At 37.6% G+C, this 22,228-nt stretch overlaps 2 protein-coding genes across 3 annotated transcripts in view; both read right to left on the minus strand.

Moving 5' to 3' along the window:
* LOC110100835 (condensin-2 complex subunit D3) overlaps nt 1-12,838 on the minus strand; it is a 41,777-nt gene extending 28,939 nt beyond the window's left edge. Inside the window, exons 1-2 of the mRNA XM_020828524.2 lie at nt 11,235-12,838; nt 10,415-11,083 (exon numbers count right to left, since the gene is read on the minus strand). Coding sequence (XP_020684183.1) covers nt 10,415-11,083; nt 11,235-12,671 — 2,106 coding nt within the window. The 5' untranslated portion in view covers nt 12,672-12,838. The remainder of the gene's footprint in view (nt 1-10,414; nt 11,084-11,234) is intronic.
* A 3,470-nt stretch (nt 12,839-16,308) lies between these two features.
* Nucleotides 16,309-21,160, minus strand: LOC110100885. 2 transcript variants are annotated; one of them, XM_020828598.2, is made up of 4 exons: nt 20,973-21,160; nt 17,482-17,840; nt 17,013-17,347; nt 16,309-16,700 (listed from the first exon to the last, which is right to left on the minus strand). In XM_020828598.2, exons 1-4 carry the CDS (start codon nt 20,992-20,994, stop codon nt 16,595-16,597), a joined length of 822 nt encoding a protein of 273 aa, XP_020684257.1. In that variant the 5' UTR covers nt 20,995-21,160; the 3' UTR covers nt 16,309-16,594. The 2 variants fall into 2 exon arrangements, with proteins under 2 accessions (XP_020684257.1, XP_020684255.1); XM_020828596.2 differs by having other exon boundaries at nt 20,910-21,159.
* Between the last annotated feature and the right edge of the window lie 1,068 nt (nt 21,161-22,228).

Here is a 22,228-nt window from a genome sequence, read left to right on the forward strand (position 1 = left end):
AGCATACCTGTTAAGTTCTAAATTCTTGTAAGAAATAGCCGTGCAAAACAACAGAGCTGTGCGGAACAGACGGAGGTTGCAAATCAGAGTCAGCTGGTAAGATTTTTTATTGGAACAGACGGAGGGGGCGGATTTGGGCAGAAGGACTGCTCTGCGGGACGATTCGGCGGAAGAAGCGAATGCAGCAAATAGAAAATCTTCGACTTCTGGATAGATTCAGCGACCTCGACTTAGGGACTGCGGGATGTGTTCGGTAGATGCAGCAAACAGAAAATCTTTCGTGAAATTAGGACAATGAATAGTCGTTTATCTTAAAATATAGATATATTTTTAAATAAAAAAAATATTTATAAGTATACAGAAATTTAAAAACAATATGGCGCGCTATTTTGCGCCGTGCGCAATGCGCCATGGCTCACATGTGGCGCAAATAGCGCGCGCTATTTTAAACACATGCGCCTCACCATGAACATGGCGCCGTAGGTGCGCCGCGCCGCGCCGTGCGCCATGGCGCGCGCTATTTTGAGCCATTGACAGCTATGGTTAGTCCTCTGCTAAAGCCTAGTAAATTATAGAGTCGTGTGAGGGATTCTTCATAGTATTAACCTCATTGTTAGTCTAGGGATTTCTTGTTGAAACTTTCCATGTATACAATGTTAGACTAATTGATTGTTTAACGAGTTTAACTCCTATACATGTGATTTAGCTTCTAAGCTTATGTCACCGCCCTTTGTGTTTTATGTTGTCGTTCGAAATCACTATAAAGATATAATTATTGTGCTCTAAATATTAAGCGTACAAATTCCTTAATCTAATCATCCTTGCATGTTTGATTTCACATCATCTTAGTATCAGAACATGGCTAGCATGCGTTACATGTGCTAGAAGTCATCCTAGGAGCTTACCTAACCATTCTTATGTATTGTTACATGCATATCATCATTTAACCTAGTTTTAATTACTGTTATGCTTGCTGTCCACATCATTTCTGCACACATTTAGTAAATGTTAGGTTAGTTTCTTAAGTGTTTAGGTGATGTCCTCCACCCTATAACTTTCCTAAGTGCCTAGGTTACTTAAACCACTAGTGTAGCTGCTGTCCAAACAATTTTTACCCCCTTTAATGAGTTTAAGTGAGCCTAACTTAGTGTCTAAATGATGTCCTTACACCCAATCTTCATAGATTTCACTTAGCGCTTCCCATGGACCCGATAGGACTTCAAAAGAAGTTAGATGACCTTGTTAGTCTAGTGGGCTCTATAACTAAAATCATAAAGGAGAAACATGTTGACTCTTCCCACTCCAGGAAGATGCCCCACTCTACTTATCAACCTAGACCTGAGTCTAAGCCATGACAACCTCACTTAGAGTCACATTACCATCTACCCACCTTTGATGGTTCCTCGGACCCTTAATACTTTAGGGAATGGGTTAGACAATTAGATGACTATTTTGAATCACATGATATTCCTAAGTCTCATCAGATTAGCATTGCTAAGTCTCGCCTGAACGGTAGTGCTCGTCAATTTTGGATGAGGTTGGAAGATCATAAAGAGTCTCGTGGTGAATACCATACTTCTGATTGGAAAGACATGAGACGAAAACTTAAATTGAAATATGATGTAGAACGAAAACGCCGGCTTTGCTACTTCGGAGGATTTCAGCCAGCAGAAGGGAGGGAATTCAGTTTCTCAGATGTTCACCAAAACCTGAGAGAAATTCTCAGATTTTAGTTGTCTAGGAAGTAGAGAAATTTGAGTGCTAGCAAGGGGAAAGGAATCTTCTTGCAAGGGGAAAAGAAGAGCTGGAAAATCAAACCCAATAGTGAAGTGGGGGATGGCGGGACACAGAGAGTTTAATGGAATTCAATTCCCCAAAATCAGTGAATTGATTTGGGGAGTTGATTGGAAACCATACATGGAAGGAAATAAAGAGGAGGGAGACGGTGGGAAAATTAGAAAATATGAAGACTTGAACGGCTGGATGTAGAGAGAAGTCAGGGGAAATATCTCCAAGAGCTGTTACGTGGAGTTAGAAAAAACCTCAGATTTTGGAATTCTCAGATTTGGAATTCCTGAGAGGGAATTTAGGAATTAATTCCTAAATTCTATTCTCAGGGATGTGGAAATTAATTTCGGAATTAAAGGAGGTGACATTAGAGAGAAAACAAGGATTTAATTCCAAAAATAAAAAGCAGGATTTGGAAAGGGAATTAACTGCAGTGGAGCCTTGAGATTTTCGGCCAAGGAAGAATCTCAGCTTTAGAAATATTTCCAAACAATTCCTGTGACTGTTAGGAAAGATTTCCTAATGTAATTCCAGAGAGGGCTGGCGGGATTGAGAGGAGGAGATTTTATTTTCAAAATCTGATTTCAGGTTTCAGGAAATAAAATTAAAGCTTAGGACTTGGGGAAAATTCGGTTAAGTGGAAATCTGGGGGGAATTTGAAATATTTCCAAAAGAGATACTTAGCTTAAGGAAATAAATCTAAATCCAAGCCAATGAGGTGTCATGCTTGCATAACTGTAAGTTTAGGATTAGTAAAGTAATTAAACAAATCCAATTGAATTTGAAATTCAAAAGAATTGATTTAAGAACTTTCCAAAAATAGAATGACAAATTAGGAAAGATTTCAATTTCAAATTCGTTGGATTTGAATTTCAAAAATCTGTCCAAAGATTAAATTACCCAAATTAGGCAAGGATTTCAATGGGGAGAAGGAGGTGGAAGGTGGCCGGCGGCTACAGCTTGGGCTGGCGGTATGAGGGGTTGGGTGGAGTGTCGGCCGTGGATTGAGGAGGAAGAAGATGAAAATGACTACTAGGAGCAATAAGGAGGAACAAAAACAGAGAAACAAAATATCAAAGATACAACCGCGAGCCCGGACACATCCTGCGGTTGACGGGTACTACATTGCCCTTCTCCAAGGGACTTCACGCCACGAGCCCGGACCCATCCTGCTGCTGGTGGAAACTCTGACTCTCTCCCATAGGGATTTCACTAACGTTCTTCCCAAAGAACCCAAGTGCAAAACATAAATTTTTTTATTAATAATCCATCATACCTAATACATGAGAAGAGGCCTCTATATATAGGCCTCAAAAGAAAATAAAAGACACATTTGCCCCTTGGGCTTACATAAGACAAAAGGGTAAAAAAGGAAAATTGCAAAATTAAATCAAAAATTGCTAAGTCTCGCCTGAACGGTAGTGCTCGTCAATTTTGGATGAGGTTGGAAGATCATAAAGAGTCTCGTGGTGAATACTATACTTCTGATTGGAAAGACATGAGACGAGAACTTAAATTGAAATATCTTCCCTCTACTTGTGACCAACCACCTAATTTTAAGATTAGGTCACCCCCTCTTCATTAAACTTTTGGGCATTGCAGTCTCACGAACCATACATGTGAAAGCCAATCCTACTCACCTTTTACACTCCAATCTGATATCGCGAATCCTAGTCCTCACCACGCGATAGTTACTTATTTCCCTACCTTTGTGGTTACCCCTAAACCTGTCTGACATACCACTCCCACTCACGTATCTAATCAGGGAGTGACCCCAACACCTAGTGACCTTCATCTGGAACACCACCCAGCCTCTTTTGTTTGTACAAACAGTGGACATCACTGTGGTCGAGACCATCCATCCCTTAGTAACATCAGGGTTGCTACCCCATCCTGTAGGTCTTCACCTAGCCTTGATAGCCGACCCTCTATTGGATCTTCTATTGGATCGGTCTCATATGACTTCCCACTTAGGTCGACTCCTAGCCATCCCAGTCAACCTTATTTGAGCACGCGTCCTCTCTGCATGGTGGATCCCGAATTACCTCACCTTGTGGATGACATTACCACCTTTCAATTCAAGGTGAATTATGAGGCTCCCCAGTTTTTGGCCTACCCAGTCTTTGACCCTGCAAATGTAATTTTAATCAAAAGATGCATTGCAAAGAAGAAGCCCCCGGAACCTGAAACCAAGTGCATCCATTTCATGGATACTAATGATATCACTAATAACGATGACTTCTTTGAGGATGAAACTGAAGTGATTGAATTAAACTTTCTGCCTGACTTAAATCCTGATTTAGGAGATTTAAACCCTTTAAACCTTGATAACTTAGCCCATCTAGATCCTAATCTTATCAAGGATATCCCTTTGGATAATGTCTGCTTGGACAATATTAATTTGATCTCGAAAGAAGCTGATCTGACCTTAAACACGTTGAAATTAAATTCAGAAGATTCCGATTTAATTGTATCTCCTACTGAGATGACTCCAAATAATTCTGATTTAATTTCGGATAATTCTGATGGCGATGTGGATAATCTCGAGTTAAAAGTGAGTCAATTGAATTTACTACCTGAATTAAACCCCGATTTAATTGACCCCGAATCCATTGATCTTAGGGTTATAGCCAAACCTGATCATATTGAGAATAGTAATATGAGTTCGGAAGACAATGATTTGAATCTGAAATATTCTAATTTGAACAATAAGCCTCCTCTTGTTTTATTGAAGTCTATTTTAGGAATTGCTCCTTTAGATTTACGTTTGAAAGAGTGTGCTGTCTTGATTCGACTTATCTTACCAACTTTAATGTTAAATAGAATATTAACATATATCTTCATGTCACATCTCTAACTGTTGTGCCCACATCTATTATAGCACTCCACCCCATCTTTTGAGTCTCATAACTGTTGGTGACTCTTTGGGCTATCCCATGATGGTTGTGAGTCAGGACCTATCGTCTTATCATATTCCTGATTCCTCCATCATGCCCTCTATATCATTGCCATCCCCTGTTAAGGACCACCTCTCTCCTAGTTGGATAACCTTGCTAGATTATCCTGCTGCCCCTAGGAGACTATTTATGACCCTAGCTGAAACTTCCTATATAAATGCCCTTGTAGCTAAGGATGTCTTCATTGCTCCTCCTACACCAATTCCATTAAACATGAAAATTTTATGTCCTCTCATTTTGTGACCGATCCGTCTTTATTCCTATCTATGTGTGCTTGTGAGTCGGTATGTTTGTGTGTGTTTTAAGTATGTTTTCTTCCATAATTTTCCTCTGTTTAAAACTTGTGTGTGAGCCCACAATTCATGTCAATCATCATGCATATCAAGTCTCTTGCATCATATTAGTCCAATATTATTTATCTTCTTGAGTCTTGAATTCTGGTCACATGGATTCACATAAAACATGCTACAATTGCATCTCATCTCCTTAAATGGAACGCATAATTGAACAGAACAATAATAATTATAAACTTCATGTTGATTCTAAATAACAATTTAAAACTTTTGAGTTTGGTAACTTAGTGATGGTGTGGATTCGTCTTGAGCGGTTCCCACAAGGAACTGTAAAGGAATCACATGCTAGAAGTGTGGGACCACTTAAAACAGTCAAGAAAATCAATGACAACGCTTACGTGGTGGGTCTGTCTGCAGAGTTCAACATTCATCCCTCTATTAACATAGGATTCACATAAAACATGCTGCAATTGCATCTCATCTCCTTAAATGGAACACATAATTGAACAGAACAATAATAATTATAACCTTCATGCTGATTCTAAAAGACAATTTAAAACTTTTGAGTTTGGTAACTTAGTGATGGTGTGGATTCGTCTTGAGCGGTTCCCATAAGGAACTGTAAAGGAATCACATGCTAGAAGTGTGGGACCACTTAAAACAGTCAAGAAAATCAATGACAACGCTTACGTGGTGGGTCTGTCTGCAGAGTTCAACATTCATCCATCTATTAACATAAAGACTTAACAACCTATGAGGGTCCAGAGTTTAACCCACCAAATCCACTTCAAATTGAGTCTTGTGCGACCCCATCCTGTGAGAACCTCAACCTACCTCCACTCCCAAATATTCCCAAATCAACCATAATGAAGAAGGTTTACATGATTTCGAGTGATGACATTATTTTCACAAATGAGGGTAGACGAAGAAGAACTCTGATAAGGTGGAGAGGCAGAGTCAGATGATACATGGTCAGAGCACGAGGAGCAATAGCAGATCGACGCGGATGCACGAGAGTTCTCGAGACACCCACTCGACGGAATAGACATTTCTCCCACCCATGGAGAATGATGAGAACATCAAATATCAACGGCTACGATCTGGAGTTTATTTTTTTATGTGTTTTATGTACTAGTTTATTTTTTATTTCTGTTTTTTTCATTTTACCCCTAGGGGTGGTCATGTGGTGTTGTAGCCCGAAGGACAGGAAGGGCATTTTAGTCATTGTTTTTCTTTTCTTTTCATTAGATTTATTTATAGACTAATTCTCTTATATTTTAAGTTAATGATGAATATGAATAAAAATTTAAGCTTTCTTGTTTTTGATCTCTTTGTGAGTTCTTGATAGAAGAAACCCTATAAGAGAGTCACGCATCACCCGTCCATCGGTGAATTCCGCGACTCGCGGTTAGTACTCGTAGTATTTTCTTATCGTCTCTACCTTTCCCCTACATCCGGCCACCTCTTCTTCCCCAAACACCCGCCAGCCACTTCAAGTCCCCAAGCCGTCGGTCAACCTCAACAAGATCCCTTCCACTTAACCCGCACCCCTTCCTCCTTAGCCAAACGCCACCCAAACCCCAAACCCTAACCGCCAGCCTTCCCCTCCCATGGATCCAAAATTAATTTTCTTGCCTCTTTTCAAAAGTGGAGCATGAAGATTAGGAGGGAGCTCCAACTCAAAATCTGATTTCAAATTCAGATTTTGAATTCTTTCCTAAATTGACATAATTCATATTAGAAAAGTACTCAATTCGTGGATCTAGGTTACCTAGCCCAAGCCCTTGGCCGCCAGCTTGAAGCCTCCACACACTGGCCCCTTGCTCCACCACCAAAAGCCGCAGGCCACATCCTTCTCCCCCACAATAGCCGTCGGCCACATTATTCCCTCCAAACTTTTGAATTTGAATCCACCATAAATGCTTTCTTAATTTAGCCCCACTAATTTATAACGAGAATTAAATTCAAATTCAAAATATTTGAATTTCAAAACTCTTCTTAAATTATCCTCTCCTTTAATTTAGGAAAAATCACCAATCAACTTAAATCTGAAATTAATTTTAGATTTAAGTATTTAATCCCCTTAATTATTTGGGCCCACCTCCTTAATGTCTAACCCCTCTCTCTCTCTCTTCTCTCCTTGGCTGACCCCTTCCCCCTCCTCTCTCTAATTAATTAGGTTCCATAAATTAAGGATCTAATTAATTCAATCTCATCCTCACTTTCCTTCCTTCTCACTCATTTCAATTTCAAATTTCAGGGAAATTACTCTCCAATTACTCACTAGATCTGAAATTATTTTTAGATTTAACATTTTCCCTTCTTCCCCTTTGCTTGGCCGAACCTACCCGATCCCTTCCAAGTTCCACCTCTCACTCTCTACTTTCTCTATTAGACAATCATGCATGGCCGACCCATATGTTAATTATGGGTTTGTAGAGGATTCTCTAGATCGGACTGACATTCTCTGATATCCATTCTTCTATTTCAATTTGGACGTCAATGACTCCGTGGAAAGCTACATTGAACACATCATCTTCATGTTGGCACCGTCAATTGAGGAACACCTACCAATCGGATCTTGGATGATCGTGGGATGTCAACCAATCCATACGTCGTCGGCTACCTTCGGTGAACTCTTTCCCTCACTCTTTATTTTTCTCGTTACTTTCCATTGTGGAATTTAATTGATTCATTGAGATCGTGTTAGTCCTCCGCTAAAGCCTAGTAAATTATAGAATCGTGTGAGGGATCCTTCATAGTATTAATCTCATTATTAGTCTAGGATTTTTTTGTTGAGACTTTCCATGTATGCAATTTTAGACTAATAGGTTGTTTTACGGGCTTAACTCCTACACATGTGATTTAGCCTAAACTTATGTCACTGCTCTTTGTGTTTTATGTTGTCGCTCGAAATCACTATAAAGATATAATTATTGTGCTCTAAATATTAAGCGTGCAAAGTCCTTAATCTAATCATCCTTGCATGTTTGGTTTCACATCGGGATCCTAATAAGATCTATTCAAGGTGCATGAAGAAGAGATTCTCAATGATAAAAAAAAAAATTATCAATATTTCCATCTAAGTTATTAGCAGATGTAAAACTACAAACAATTGTGTGAAAAGTCATTGGATCCACATGAATTCATGAATTGCTTCTCGAGAAATATGTTTCCAATGAGGAGCCTCAAAAGGCCTACATGACATGAGAAAGATAAGAGAAGTGGAAGGAGGAGAGGATTAGAAGGAAAATATGATACCTTTCAATAATTTCATATGATGATAAATAATAACATTTTTCATATCATTCTTTATATAAATATATTTATATTTAAAATTAAACTAATTTAAACTTAAATGAAGATAAGCACCATCAGCTCTAAAAAATAGAAAATAATCTAAGAAAAAGGATAATTCCATCTAATTTATTAAAAAATAGAAAATCCAAATAATGGAATTAAAAATAAATATAATTTTTTGACTAGTTTGATTTAAATTCAATCTAAAGCTTGTCATGAATATGGGCTTGGGTCCTGCACATGGGTGTTGTGTTGCAACATGGAGCCTTGCAAGAAAATAATCAATGAAGAAGTCCACTTACAAGGCTCGACCAAGTGAGTATTGTTAGGATTAAGTGAGAATAAAAGAATGGTGTTCAATTTAAATAAGAGCAATGAAAATTAAAAAGAGTGGCACTAGTCTTACTAGCCAATGAAGACATATTCCACTTTTTGAACGCTCTTTTGATCATCCTTCTTTTTTTATTTCTCCTTGATAGCAAATCCATTCTCTCCTTCAGGGCTCAAGTAAAGAGGTAGAGAGAGACTTAAGAGGAGAGCAAGCTCCAAGAGAGTAGAGAGAAAGAGGCTTGTTTTGGGAGGAGAGGAGCTAGTTGGAGAAAGAATAAATTGAAAAGAAATAGGCTTTTTTTTCATTCAATGCACCCATACAAATCAATTACACAGGTTGTCCTAATAAAAAGGAGAAGAGTACATGAAATAATAAGAAATAAACCTACTTATCCATAAATTTAGTTAACTAGAGATAATCTTCTTTGCATAAAGGTGATAGGCCGCAGATTTTATATTGAGGAAAGGGTTGAGTTTTTAAGCAATTAAACTCCTACCTATCCCCATTGAAGCTCATCCTTTTGCCATTAGGTTCTCCTTATTAACATTTAAAAAGTATTTATTATGCTCATCCTAATGCTGGCTGATGTAAGGACAAGAGAGAAGATAATGAAACATATTTGTGAGTTTTCACACATTCATATAATTATATTTACAAGATCAGCAACACTCTTCATGTCACATAAAAAAATAATGTTTTCTAATTTGTAGTTGAATAATACTAAAAGGGTATGCTTAAGCATTAAATTAAAATTTTCTTTGTTATTATATGATGCTTTAATTTGGAGTGGGTGTTCTGAAACTCATTACTTGTTTACACATTGGGCATTCATTTAATCAAGTTGGGTGAATTTACACTTTTTTACATATAGATGGAAATCAATATTAAATTCAAATCAAAAGATATAGTACCTACTACCTAACTCAATAGTTGAACAACCTATATGTAAAAAGAGCGTGATTTTACTTCCATTTAATATATTGTAGTAAATTTAAAGCAATACACTTCTAACTCAATCCTTGGACTAAATGCATCAATGAAGACCTTTATCTCATAACATGTGTACAACCAATATTAACTTGATCATTAATGAAAATTTTCACATTTTAAGCCAAGTTCTGAAACTCATTTCAAGTTTACAAATTGGACATACAGAGTAGTGTGAATGTACGTCATTTTTACACATATAGATGGAATTCAATCTTAAAGATTTGATATCTAACTCAACCATTGAACTGCCAATATTTAAAGAGAGCGAGATTTTACTTCCTTTTAAAATACAAGGTAGTTAATTAGAATAAAAGAATGCACTTCTAACTCAATCATTTGACTAACTATAACAATGAAGACCTTTATCTCAGAACATGTGTACAACCAATATTTATTAGAACATTAACGAACTTTCAAAAATTTTAAGCCAGTTTCTAAAGGAATCAGTTGTTGATTGAAGGCTACAGTTATTTTGTGCGGCTATTTAATTTTCTTCCTGTAGAATTTCATTTCTGAAATTTGATATAGCTTACTGGATCCACATGCTGAAAACATGTTCTTTGCTTCCATAGTTTGAGCAAGCAAGCAGAGAGTTCTGAAGACAGTCACAATGTACTTATGCAAATTAGTGATTAAACCTAATACTGAATATAAAGATGAAAATAAACAGGAATTTATGGTAAAAGGTTAGTTATGCTTGGTGTCATCACCCTAAGATAGAATTGACTAGACAATTAGAAACTTCTCATGTTTACCTCGCTTGAGGGCATATTAAATTCATCAATCTGTCTAAGCAAGTCTGCAGCCAAATCGGAAGCATCCACTGGGGGCAACAAAACTGAGACATTTGAAATAGTTTGTAGGAGAGACACTCGATCTCTAGCCCATGAGATAGAACTAGGCTCTTCTCCATCAGGAGTTCCACCTTTGTCTTCCTTTGCCTTGTCAAGGAGCTTCCAATGATGCAGCAGGAACTTCCACTCAACTGCCTTGGGTGTGAACAAAGAGACCTCTGAGAGAAGCTGCCAAGCACCAATAGGGGCTGTCCACCTCTCTATAGACATGCAATTTCTCATACACAAGGATTCTGAAATTGATATGATGTTGGCAAGTGAAATAGCAATTGAAGGCTTAAGCATCTTCTTCTTCCCAAGGCTACTGCATATCTTCCTCACACATGGAAGAACTTCCCCATCACATATCCCTTTCAACAAAGCCAACACTCCTTCAGGAAGTATTGATTCCAGGTCTTTTGCTGTATCACTAATACTGACATGTGAAGCTCTGGATATTCGATCCAACACCAACTCAAGAAACAAATTCTCACATTCTTCCTGTACACTAGTCTCATTGTCTGCAGTCAAACGAGGTACAACATGAAGCCATTCGGAGATAATCCCCTCATCTGGAAATTGTCTATAGACCTTCAAAGCCCACACAACAGAGCTGATTAACACAAATTTAATACTACTTTGAAATCGAAGTACCAAGAAAAGAAATAGAGAAGAGACAAGAAGAGCAAAAGATTGAAACCGCTAAGAAATCTTGTCAAAAAAGAGTAACCCCGATGGTTACCTCTGATATAGCAGACACAGCAGCTTTACGGATGCTAACAAGAGGGTCCATGCATGCAGATCCTACGGTCTTTAATACTAATTCGTCAATTGGTCGGCCCATCAAAATTGTTGACTTGGTGATTAGAAACAGCGCTGCCTTCCTTACTGCAGCTTTCTCATCTGAACATCTCTTTCTGAGGAGCTCATTAAACTTCGCATTTCGAAATGCTACTCCGTCCTGCAAACGAGCAGAATTCCTCGCATCCCCAGATAAGTATTCAATCACCTGAGCCATGCTTGTTAGTGCTCGAGCTCGAACTCCTCCCATGGAATCAGAACAACGCAACAGCAAAGCCTTCAAACATTTCACTCCCCAACAGCTAGAACTTTCCATTGATTCACATACTCCCAGTGGGTCAGGCAACGAAGTTAACAAACCGAGAATCAGATCAACCGCCAAAAGTCTTAGCTGCCACTTTCCTTGCGCCATCTTCACCACGTACTCTGCAAACCCAATTTGTTCATCCTTCTCAAAAGCCCTAACAACCTCCAAGATCGCATCCACCGTCGCAGCTCTTGGCTCGGCCCTCTCTGGAGCATTCGAAGCGAGATATCTCGGAAAATAAACCAAAGCCTTCCTGACCTCCCCATTCTCCCGAGCCAAGGGTGCAATTTTACAGGCGATGAAACTAATGGTGGCCGTTCGCAAAGCTGACTTCAAGGGAGAGGAAAGGACGACACGGGCAAGAGATCTGAGAACGTCGACGGCGATAGCAGTTTGATCGCCGTGCTCGGGGCGAGATACGGCCGAGTAGAGAATTCGAAAACAGACGCCTGAGAGGCGATGCTGGTCGGTTGTGGAGGAGGAGAGTATGGCGACGACGGTGTCGACGAGGGACTTGACACCATCAAGCGAGGAGTCCAAGCGGATACGGGAGAGGACGGAGTCGAGGAGGTCAAGTACAATGGGGAGGAGATCTCCGACATCGGGGGAATCATCAACTCGTTGATTGCCGCGAGGAGCGCGGCCTTGCTTGCGTTTCCTCCGGCGGTCAGGCGATGGTGGGGAGGGGAGGGGTTTGAGAGCTTGACGGAGGGAGCTGAGAAGGGAAATGAAGGCGAGGGGCGAGAAGAGGGAGAGGACGGGGGCGGAGGGTGTGAGGATGAGGGAGAGATAGACACGGGCAGCGAGGAGAGAGGTGTGAGAGGAGGGAAGGTCCATGGCAGCGGAGAGGGGACGGACGAGAGAGGAAGGAGAAAGACCGGCTGCGGCGAGATGGGACCAGAGGGGGAAGGCGGCATCATCACTGAAGGCGCTGGACTTGGCCGAGGAGGGGGAGGGAAGGAGGAATTCGAGATCAAGAAGGGAGGATTCGGGAAGAGGGACTTCGGAGGTGAGGGATTCCAAGTCGGAAATGAAGCAGGAGAGCCTTTCGTCGAATTCGCCCCCGTTCATGGCGCCGCCGGAGGAATTCGCGTCCCCCGCACTCAAGTTTTGGTTTTCCCGCTCAGGGAGGAAATGCGCAGTTTAAGCATAGCGTGGTTTTTGCTCGCCCCTCACTGTACTGATTCGAACTCCGCACCAAATAATTTCTCGTTTTCTAGGGATTCGGCTGCAACTTCAAGAAAAAGCTCGTAAAAGAGTTTTGTTTTGTTTTTTTTTTTAATTAGGAGCAAATATTTTCAATTTCATTTAAAAAATAAACTGTTACAAAAAGAAATATTAATTTTGTAAGAAAAATAAGAAAAGACTTACAAAGCTAAGCTAATAAACTCCTTAAAATGAGAAAAAATATTAAAAACAGATATGACTAACAAAAAATTAATCCACGATAATAAAGAATCAAAGAGGAAAATCCTCCAAATCAACTGCTCAACAGGCAACTAGCAACTCTCATACTAATCTTCAGGATAAGATGCTAAAAATAAGCAAACCAACTCCAGTGAAACCTAGGCCATCAGAAGAAAATCTATTGGGTATCAAAGAACCCGACTACTTCGCTGCACGGGGGAAGGTGAAAGTAATTCTCTGCCTCACCAAGGAAATTTTATTTGGTCCGGTAACCTGACGTAGCTCTACATTCGGTGAGCAGTAAACAGGCGCCACGTATCCTCACTATTTACCACGCGGCCTGACAACCCGACCCGGAACGGACCCGGGAGTTTGTGTATTGCTCGGTATTGCTAGGTATTTGCTCGATTTTGCTCAACAAAAAAGAGAAATACCATTCTGTGAAATACTGAGTAATACCGAGTTCTTTTAGGTATTACTCGGTATTGCTCGGTATTGGTCTTCACAGAGCGGTATTTCTTGTTATTGCCAAGCAATACCGAGTAATATCTAGCAATATCGAGCAATACGCGAACATAGTAATCCCGAATTTCGGTGCGAGACTGGTCGTTGGGCCGCGCGGTAAAGAGTAAGAGCACGTGGCAACATATTATTGGCTGCCGGACGTAAAGCTACATCAGGTCACCTGACCTAATAATTTTTCCTCACCAAGAGAGTGAAAAAGAACCTGGGTTCTCTGCCTCACTAGGAGGGTGAAAAGTAGTCAATGTTCTTTGCTTGTGAAAGGAGCACGGTTCTCTGCCACACCAGATTTGTGGAAGAGAATTTGTAAGGGCTTATTTGCCTAGCTGTGGGGGCTAAAGAAGAAACATTATAGTGATAGTGCAATACCCGGAGCGGGTGACTCCAGGGAGTGGAAGTAGGTAGGGTGTAAACGAGTCGAGTCGAGTCGAGTTTAGGCCTTATCGAGCTCGGCTCGTTAGTCGAAAAGCGAGCTCGAGCTCGTCCCTCTATAAACGAGCTCGAGCCGGCTCGATTCAATTTGGCATTTTCCCGCCCGTCCATTGCTCGGCTCGCGAGCTCGTTAATGAGTCAAGTTCGAGCCGGCTCGGCTCACTTACACCCCTAGAAGTAGGTCATGTTTTGACCGAACCACCATAAAATATGGTGTGTTCTTTTTTATTTTATTTTCTACAGTTTATTTTTTTACATTTTATTTCCTATTTTAACTGCTTGGTTGAAAATTTGTTATTGATATTATGTGGTATTGATTATATTATTATCATCACCATTGTAACTTTTAATTAATTTACTAAATTCCAAATCAAGTGATAGTATTACTTCCATATTAGTGAGCCTTAGGTCATTGAGGCCTAATAACCTCCAAGAACTTTCAAGGCGGACGGAGTACATAAAAAAAATTATACCAATGTGACCATGACATAATTGCTAAAAAAATGCTGAATATAAAAAACGAGCTAACAAATCTCATAATTCAGCTTCCTTTAAAGAGGAGGATCGAGTTTGGATACATTTACGAAAAGAGCGATTTCCTCCGAAACCTTTTAAAACCAAAAGCTGATGGACCATTCAAAATAATCAAACTTATATAGAAAAAAGCTTACAAAATTGAACTATCATGAGATATGAACATTTCCGCAACCTTTAATGTATCAGACTTCTCACACTACTATGACTCTGATCAAGATCTAAACATTGCGGACGAGTCTTCACCAACCTGAGAATAATGATAAGATTTTATTTGTTTTAACTTTAAGTATTTTATTTTATTAGGTTTTTATTATTTACTTTCCTTTTATTTTTCTTGATTTTATTTGCTGAATTTTAAATAGGGATAGGATTGTAATTTGTTGCTTCTTTAAATCCTTGGCTTTCTATAAATACATATTGTTCATTATGAGAGATGAGAGTTTTTTCAGTTTTTTATTTCAGATTTTGAAAACCTAAGAGTAAGGGAGAGATCCCATTCCTTGGGGTGAATTTCCCTACAAGTTTGAGAGGAGATGAAGGAAATATGAGAGGGCTATAGGGGAGTTCAGAAATTTTCCAACATCAATCCCCTCGGCCTATTAGCTCTCTCCCACCGATTCCTGCATCTTCTCCACCACCCACCTCTCCATTCCACCCCTTGGATCAACCACCTGTCACGGCCTGGGCTAATTCCAGCCATCCAACTCTCCAAGAACCAGCGGTTGGTGTTTCCAAAGGTGCCAATCAAAGTCTCCAAACAAAGTCTAAATTTTTTATTAAAAAACTGCTTTAAGAAGCAACAAAGAAGCCATCCCAAACGAAGGCTGAATCAACATCTCAGAAGTTTCTTTCTCGTTCTTTTCACTTTGGACTGTTGGAAAAGCTGAAGACAAAAATTGGAAGAAACTATAGCGAACCATCCGTCAAAGAAGATTTTCCAGGAAAAAAAAACAATAGTAACACCGATGGTCATGTGTTGAATCCTCAATTATGTCCTGTTTCTTTCTTTTAAGCTATCAAGGAATTGTTTAGTCATCGAGCTTTCAACCTGACATTCTTTTTTTGGTTTTGAGAACGTAATGCAGGTTTTGTAAGTTAACAAATTTCAGATTTTTTGTTCTTCCAATTGCTGATATTATTGATTACTCGGTGTCACTACTGATGGTCAAAACCAGGATAGCACAGAACCTGCTATAGCCTTTCTAGTTTTCTCATATGTTTTCATTTAGTTTCAGCTATAGATCCTAAAACTATAGTTTGCACTATGGTTATTCAATGCCTAAACTTAGCACCACCCATTTAATCTCACCAACTTAAATTATATACCTAATCTACTTCTGGTTCTTGTAAGTTCAAATTCTAATGAGCTTCTTTGACAATAGGCAGATTTAGATTTCCACTGTAATCCATGGAATGGGCTTCTCAGTTTCAAGGGGAAGAATTATTCCAATAAGCAATTCATTGATGGTATACAAAATGGACATCACAAACTATAAAAATTTTGAAAATGTTTTCACTGTTACATCAATATAAACTAGTATTTTCATATGCAAAAGCAACTTACTTAATTTGTTGGTTGAGAACTTTAGCTGCAAATTAAGAGAAATTGAATTTGAAGCTTGTGTATGTGATATGTATGAATCTACCTTAATTGACTTAAAAGTCCTTAAAAACAAAAAAAAAAATAATTGCACAAAATTTTTCCTTATAGAGGAAATCATCAACAACTTTCTTACCATAATGCTAGATTTTGACATGCATGCACCACAAAAATTTTTTAAAAGCAAAGAGAAAAGGTCATAGTCAAATAGACATCAACCCATAAATAAAATAGTGAAAATATTGCCTTAAATACATCCTTAACATGGGTCTATACAACTAAGTTTCATCGAAAATCACTGTAGCAAGAGTAAAAGAAAGCAAAATGCCAAAAACTTATTGACAGAAACAGTTTAGGGTTATTACAACTGCAAGTAAGAATTAAATTCCAACTCCATGTTCTATGTCAACAAGAGTAATAGAATTAAGAAGAGAAGGATTTAGCATGCAGTTTTGGAGGAGAAATTCTTGACCACTAAATATAGATTCTGGATTAACTATCTCCTTATGCTGGAAGAAGAATGATTGATCCTTGAGTCCATCTTTCTAGCCATGCGAAGAGCTGCTGCTTGTTTTCGCCTTTGGCTGTAGCTCTTTCTTTTGCTGCATTATTCACAAAAATGTTCAATGATTATAGATTCAGGTTTTGTTTGGGATGGCTTTCTTATTGATTTGTAAAGCAGTTTTTTAGAATAAAAAATTTAAAATTTGTACTAAAAAGCTGCTTTAATAAGCAGTAAGAAAGTCATCCCAAATGAAGCCTCAAGCCATAAACTAAAAAGCACTTAATGTAAGATTTGGTATCAAGGGTAGAAAAGCATCCTAGTTATCTCTCAGTAGAATTCTTGAAATGAAAAAAATGCAGACCAATAATGTAACGGAGACAAAAAAAAACACAGTTTTAGCATCAGAAACCTCATGTAAAGGAGCCCAGAAGTGAGCACCATCCCTCCAATTGCCCACTTGACCTTCTCATTCACGGGCAATTTCCTAAACCACTGCTGAAAATCTTCAAGAACTCCATAAGGCTGTTCCCCCATACTTAAAACAGAACGAGAAGCCTTCCAAGAACTAGAAATTGATTCTACGCTCGCTTTTCCTCCATAGCAGTATTGCTTGTCAACATCATGGTTGCCAAACACATCTTGCTTCACAGCAAAACCTGCAAGGTGGCACAGTTCTGTACCATTAGAGGCCCATTCACTTGCTCTACCACAAATAATGTCGCCTAGTCCACAAGGAGACAAAACCTGTTACAATTAGAAATAAATATCTAATAAGAGACCTTAGCATGTTTTGGTCTAGATGCTTTCATAGGAATCTATTATTGAAAGAAACCATTATAAGTCTCATAGGCATGAAATTGAACAGGGATGAAAGAAACCTTATTTCTTGGGTCAATAGAGAAGTATGCACTTGAGCAATCTTGAAGGATCATATTGCAAAAGGAGGCACATATCAGTGGTGGCCCAGGCTGAACACCAATAAGAGGATCACAAACTGAACACTCCAGCAGTTCCCATGCATGCAAACATTCTTGGCTAGCTTCTCCAAAAGATGCCAACCTTCGTACAAATTCCAAGACACGATAGGTCTGAACAACATCACAACAAGTGTTCTGGCGGAAAACCCGGCAAACTGCTAAATCTCTGGGCCCCTTGGTCACTTTCCTGGGGGGTTTCCCCTCCGTTAAAAATGGATGAAAATGGCCTCCAGGAGAAATACATAATCCGCCTGACTGACCTGAATCACAATGAACATTATTATGTTCAATATATTAATTCCAAAACAACAGGTGTATCTTGATTATCACAGCTCAAACATCTGTGTTTTGCCTTTTCTCTTTTGGCAACACTAACGAGTATGCACCATGTGAAACAATTCAGTTGTTCATATAACCCTCTAAGTTCATAACTACTTCTTTAAAACTTATGGTCGTTATGCATTGGCTCCTTAAACTAAAACTAGTAACATATCGTACTATTCATTCATACTCAAAAATATGAAATCAAGTAGTTAAGGTAAGGTTAATATATTTATAATAATTATTATATTATTTACATATAATTAGAAGGTGATATAAGACTCATAAAGTTGTTTACTCCGCTGAGAAACCTTTTCCAGAAACTTACAAATCCAAGTAACAACCAGAGATGTACAGGTCACTCAATCACTCAAGCTAGAGGTCCAGGATCATTAAGAATGGAGCCATAATGGCCTAATTTTAAGGGCAGCAGTACTTCAAACGAAATAAGAAATATAAAAGCTATATAACACTTAAATAGTTTAAATTTCAATAGAAACATGAGGACAGTTGTTTCCACTTCTAATGTCTCTAAATGATTTACAAGTATCTATTCATATGTGTAAATATATCACAATATGCAGTATTAAATTTGTTATCAAGCATATATCTAAATGGAAAGTACGGATTCAGGAGGCTTCCAAATGCTTACACTTAATCAAGGGACCTTCCACGTGAAAACAATAAAAAATAGTTTAAATAAATATGTGGTAAGTAATATAAAATTAAATAAAAAGGAAAAGAATGAAAAACATTTAAAAACAAAATTGTCAAGTGATTATAAGCTTTTCATCAAGCATGCCCATACCATTATAATTTCGTTTGCATTGGTTTATTATTAAGTGTTGATGTTCCCATACATGTCAATAATGTGTTATAGCTCATAATATAATGTAGTACAACATCAACATTAATTATATGACAAGGCACAATAAAACAAAACAACGCGCATTATGTGCGCGATAGTGATAGCGCACGTGGCATGCACTGCTTTATTTATTTATTTAAATTACTAAAATGGATAAAAAAAATTATTGGAGATTGGACATAGCATAATGAGTGTTTTCATTGTCAAGTTCAGCTCTTATGCAATTGTATGTATTTTATTAGATCCAACTGAATCAACAAGGTAGATCTCCAAGAAGTAGAAATCCTTATCTTCCTTCATATGTGGGTTTAGCCTACAATGCTCAAGAGATAGATGATAATGTTAGTTTTTATAAATATTTATATTTTAAATAAGTTAAAATAAAGAAAGGTCATTTTTAATATTTCTAACCAAGTCTTTTTAGGTCTAGTGGTCTACCTCTATATTTCTTAACATAAGTCAAATATAATACATCTATTTTGCTAACCAAGTCATTGGAAGGCCGTCGTTTTATGTGACCAACCCATCTAAGGCGGCACTCTCTAATCTTATCTTCCACTGGAGCTACTCCAACCTTTTCAAGTATATGCTCATTTCGTATCCTGTCTTTAAGAGTAAAGCCACTCATCCACCTGAGCATCCTCATCTCTGCAACACTTAACTTAATATTATGCTTCTCTTTTAATAGCCAACATTCTGCACCATATTCCATTATTATTATATCAAAAAATAAAATTTATGGATCTTAGTCATAGGCCCTGTAAGAGGGAGCATTATCTCCCATGTAATCATAATAAATATGTCTCTTATACATATACCCATATAACTTAATGAATAAACCTCATGTTTATTTCAAATTAAATATTAATGATGCTTAGCTTAACAATATATATGCAAAAATAATAATTGAATGTGAAAAATATCAGTCACAAAAGAGACTCATTTATAATATTCATTAATGAAATAAATCAAAGGAACTAAAACTCATATGATCAACATGATCCCTAAACTTTTATGATGGCATGTCTTTAGTCAAATTTCCAGCTATCATCAACTCAACGCTCACAAATTCAATAACCATTGTATTCTCTTTAACATGTTCTCTTATAGCTAATATCAATGTGCTCACTTTGACTACCACTTTATTGTTCTTAGCCATAAAAATTACAGCTAAATTATCACAATAATAATATATCATTAATGTTCTACATATAGAGTCCACAAGTCTAAGCCTAGAAAAAAAAACCATGCAAGGTGGCCTCAAAACAATACAAACTCAACCTTTATAGTAAAAGAGACAATCAAAGTTTGCTTAACACTCTTCCACCTCTAAGCTCCACCAATAAATATAAAGATGTATCCATAAGTTAATTTATGGAAATAAAAATAGTCAGCAATGTCAAAATCAGAGTGGCACAACAAAAGCATAGCTCATATAGTCAAAGTGTTAAAATTTAGTTTAAAGTAGTGCCCAAAAATAATCTTGAGGAGGACATGAGAAACAATCCATAGTGAGTGTTTTCATTACCAATTTCAACTCTTATGCAAATGTACTTATTCTATTATATCCAATTGAATCAACATGATATATCTATCGGAAGTAGAAATCCTAATCCTGCTTCATACATAGGTTTAGCATACAATGCTCAAGAGCTAGATGATGATTTATCAAACCAAACAGAGCTTATAAGGTTAGCTTTCTTATTTTAAGAAACAGAGTTATATATTGTTGTTGATTCACTGGTTAGTCATGTCTTTGCCCTTACGTTGAGCATATTATATGTTTTATATTTTTCTCCCGTTTATCAAAAGAAAAAAAAGACAACAACAACAACTAATGTTATTTTTCTCATTATGCTTACACTCTGGCCATTTCACCTTTTTTTCATTTCAATAGACATCTAAACGTTCATTAAATGCCAAAAGATTTCTTCCTAACTGAAATAAATTGCCAATTCTAACATGTTCTTGTTTTAACTATCTAATTCGTGGATATGAGTGCCAAGGCAAAGCCTTGAGAGAAGAACGGGACAGATCGTGAAATTCTGTAAGACTTTGAGATGAAAGAGATAGAATAGATGATAGGAGAAACAGAAATAGCCGGAGTGAAGGAGAGAGAGAGAGAGAGAGAGAGACATACCGGCTGATACACGGTTCAAAACAGCGAAGAGAAACAGCGTAGCGAAAATTTCGAGAAACATACTCGCTCTATACACAAGCACCATCAATAACCATTCTCGGCCATCTCCCTCCCGCTGTTGTACGGTCGCCGGCGCCGGCGGCTTCTGTCCAACCAAAAAAAATACACTAACAAGCCAGTAACCCTACGAGGCAATGGAGCTGCCGCTGCTTCTGCTCGCCTATTCCAGCTATAATGTAATAATATAAGGAAAATTTGATTTTATATGCGTCAAATGCTCTAAAATGGATAAATGCCCCCTTATTTATTTTATTGAGCAACATATTAAAAAATTTTAAGTAAAATACCTCACTTTGGATTGTGAACTTCTGAACAAAATTAACCACAGTGGAATCCTCCTACAATTATTAATTTAAAGAAGTCTTGATAGTTATGTTATAATAATAGATTATTATATAAACTAACATTTAAAATATAATAATTTGTATGAAATTATATTTTCATTCATTAATAAAGGCAATTTTTTTTGTGTGAGTTCTTTATTATTATTCTAGCTCATCATCTTTGATGTTCTCTCTTTAAGATGCTCTACAAATCTCTTCACTAGCTTTATGATGACTTCATAAGCTTAACACCTTAGTAATATGGCATATCCAACAAGAGAGTACTGAGCTAGGGCTTTCTTTTTTAGAATAACATTCATGTAATACATTATATCCTTCTTTACCCTTTTTAGTATCCTCTTTCACAATTGTCTGCCTTGTGGATATCCGCTTATTATTTTCTTATATTTAACAGAGGCAAGCATCCCAATAAAAATTATAATATGATTATCATGGTCATATTATTCATAAGATAACCTTAACCTAACTTTCATATATAATTCATCCCAATGCACTTTGTAAATGTTTAATCAAAATTTGCACTTTTGAAGTTGTTGTCTCCATGCTATACATTACCTATTGCTTGTGTTCATTTTCTTGGATTCTTTCTCATGTGGAAATTCTTCAAACCCTAACTCAGTGAACAAGGCAAATTCAACTATCCATTTTTTTTGTTCTTACCTCTAATGTTGAACACAATATAATATCCCTCATTATTTTCATTATTTATCATCCTCCTTAATGATTTATGAAATAAGGCCACATGGAATTATAGTTCAAGAGGCTTACATAACTAAGTGTAGGGTGATTGTCTTGGCTTTGCCAATGAGATCATAAGTGTTAATTTTGTACATGTAATAATTTGGATTTTGTAGAAAAGATATGAATGAAAGTGCAATTCTATTTTGTTTTGGAAACCAGTGTGCTATGATAGAT

The sequence above is a fragment of the Dendrobium catenatum genome, unplaced genomic scaffold, assembly GCF_001605985.2.
Source record: "Dendrobium catenatum unplaced genomic scaffold, ASM160598v2 fragScaff_scaffold_1271, whole genome shotgun sequence".
Classification (NCBI taxonomy): Eukaryota; Viridiplantae; Streptophyta; class Magnoliopsida; order Asparagales; family Orchidaceae; genus Dendrobium; species Dendrobium catenatum.

Bases quoted from the DNA above. Each gene is read 5' to 3' on its own strand.
- LOC110100885 (XM_020828596.2), bottom strand. From the start codon at position 20,994: ATGGTGCTTGTGTATAGAGCGAGTATGTTTCTCGAAATTTTCGCTACG. The intron at 17,841-20,909 runs GTATGTCTCTCT...ATTGTGATTCAG, and splicing joins TTTGAACCGTGTATCAGCCG to GTCAGTCAGGCGGATTATGT. The intron at 17,348-17,481 runs GTTTCTTTCATC...TAATTGTAACAG, and splicing joins CTATTGACCCAAGAAATAAG to GTTTTGTCTCCTTGTGGACT.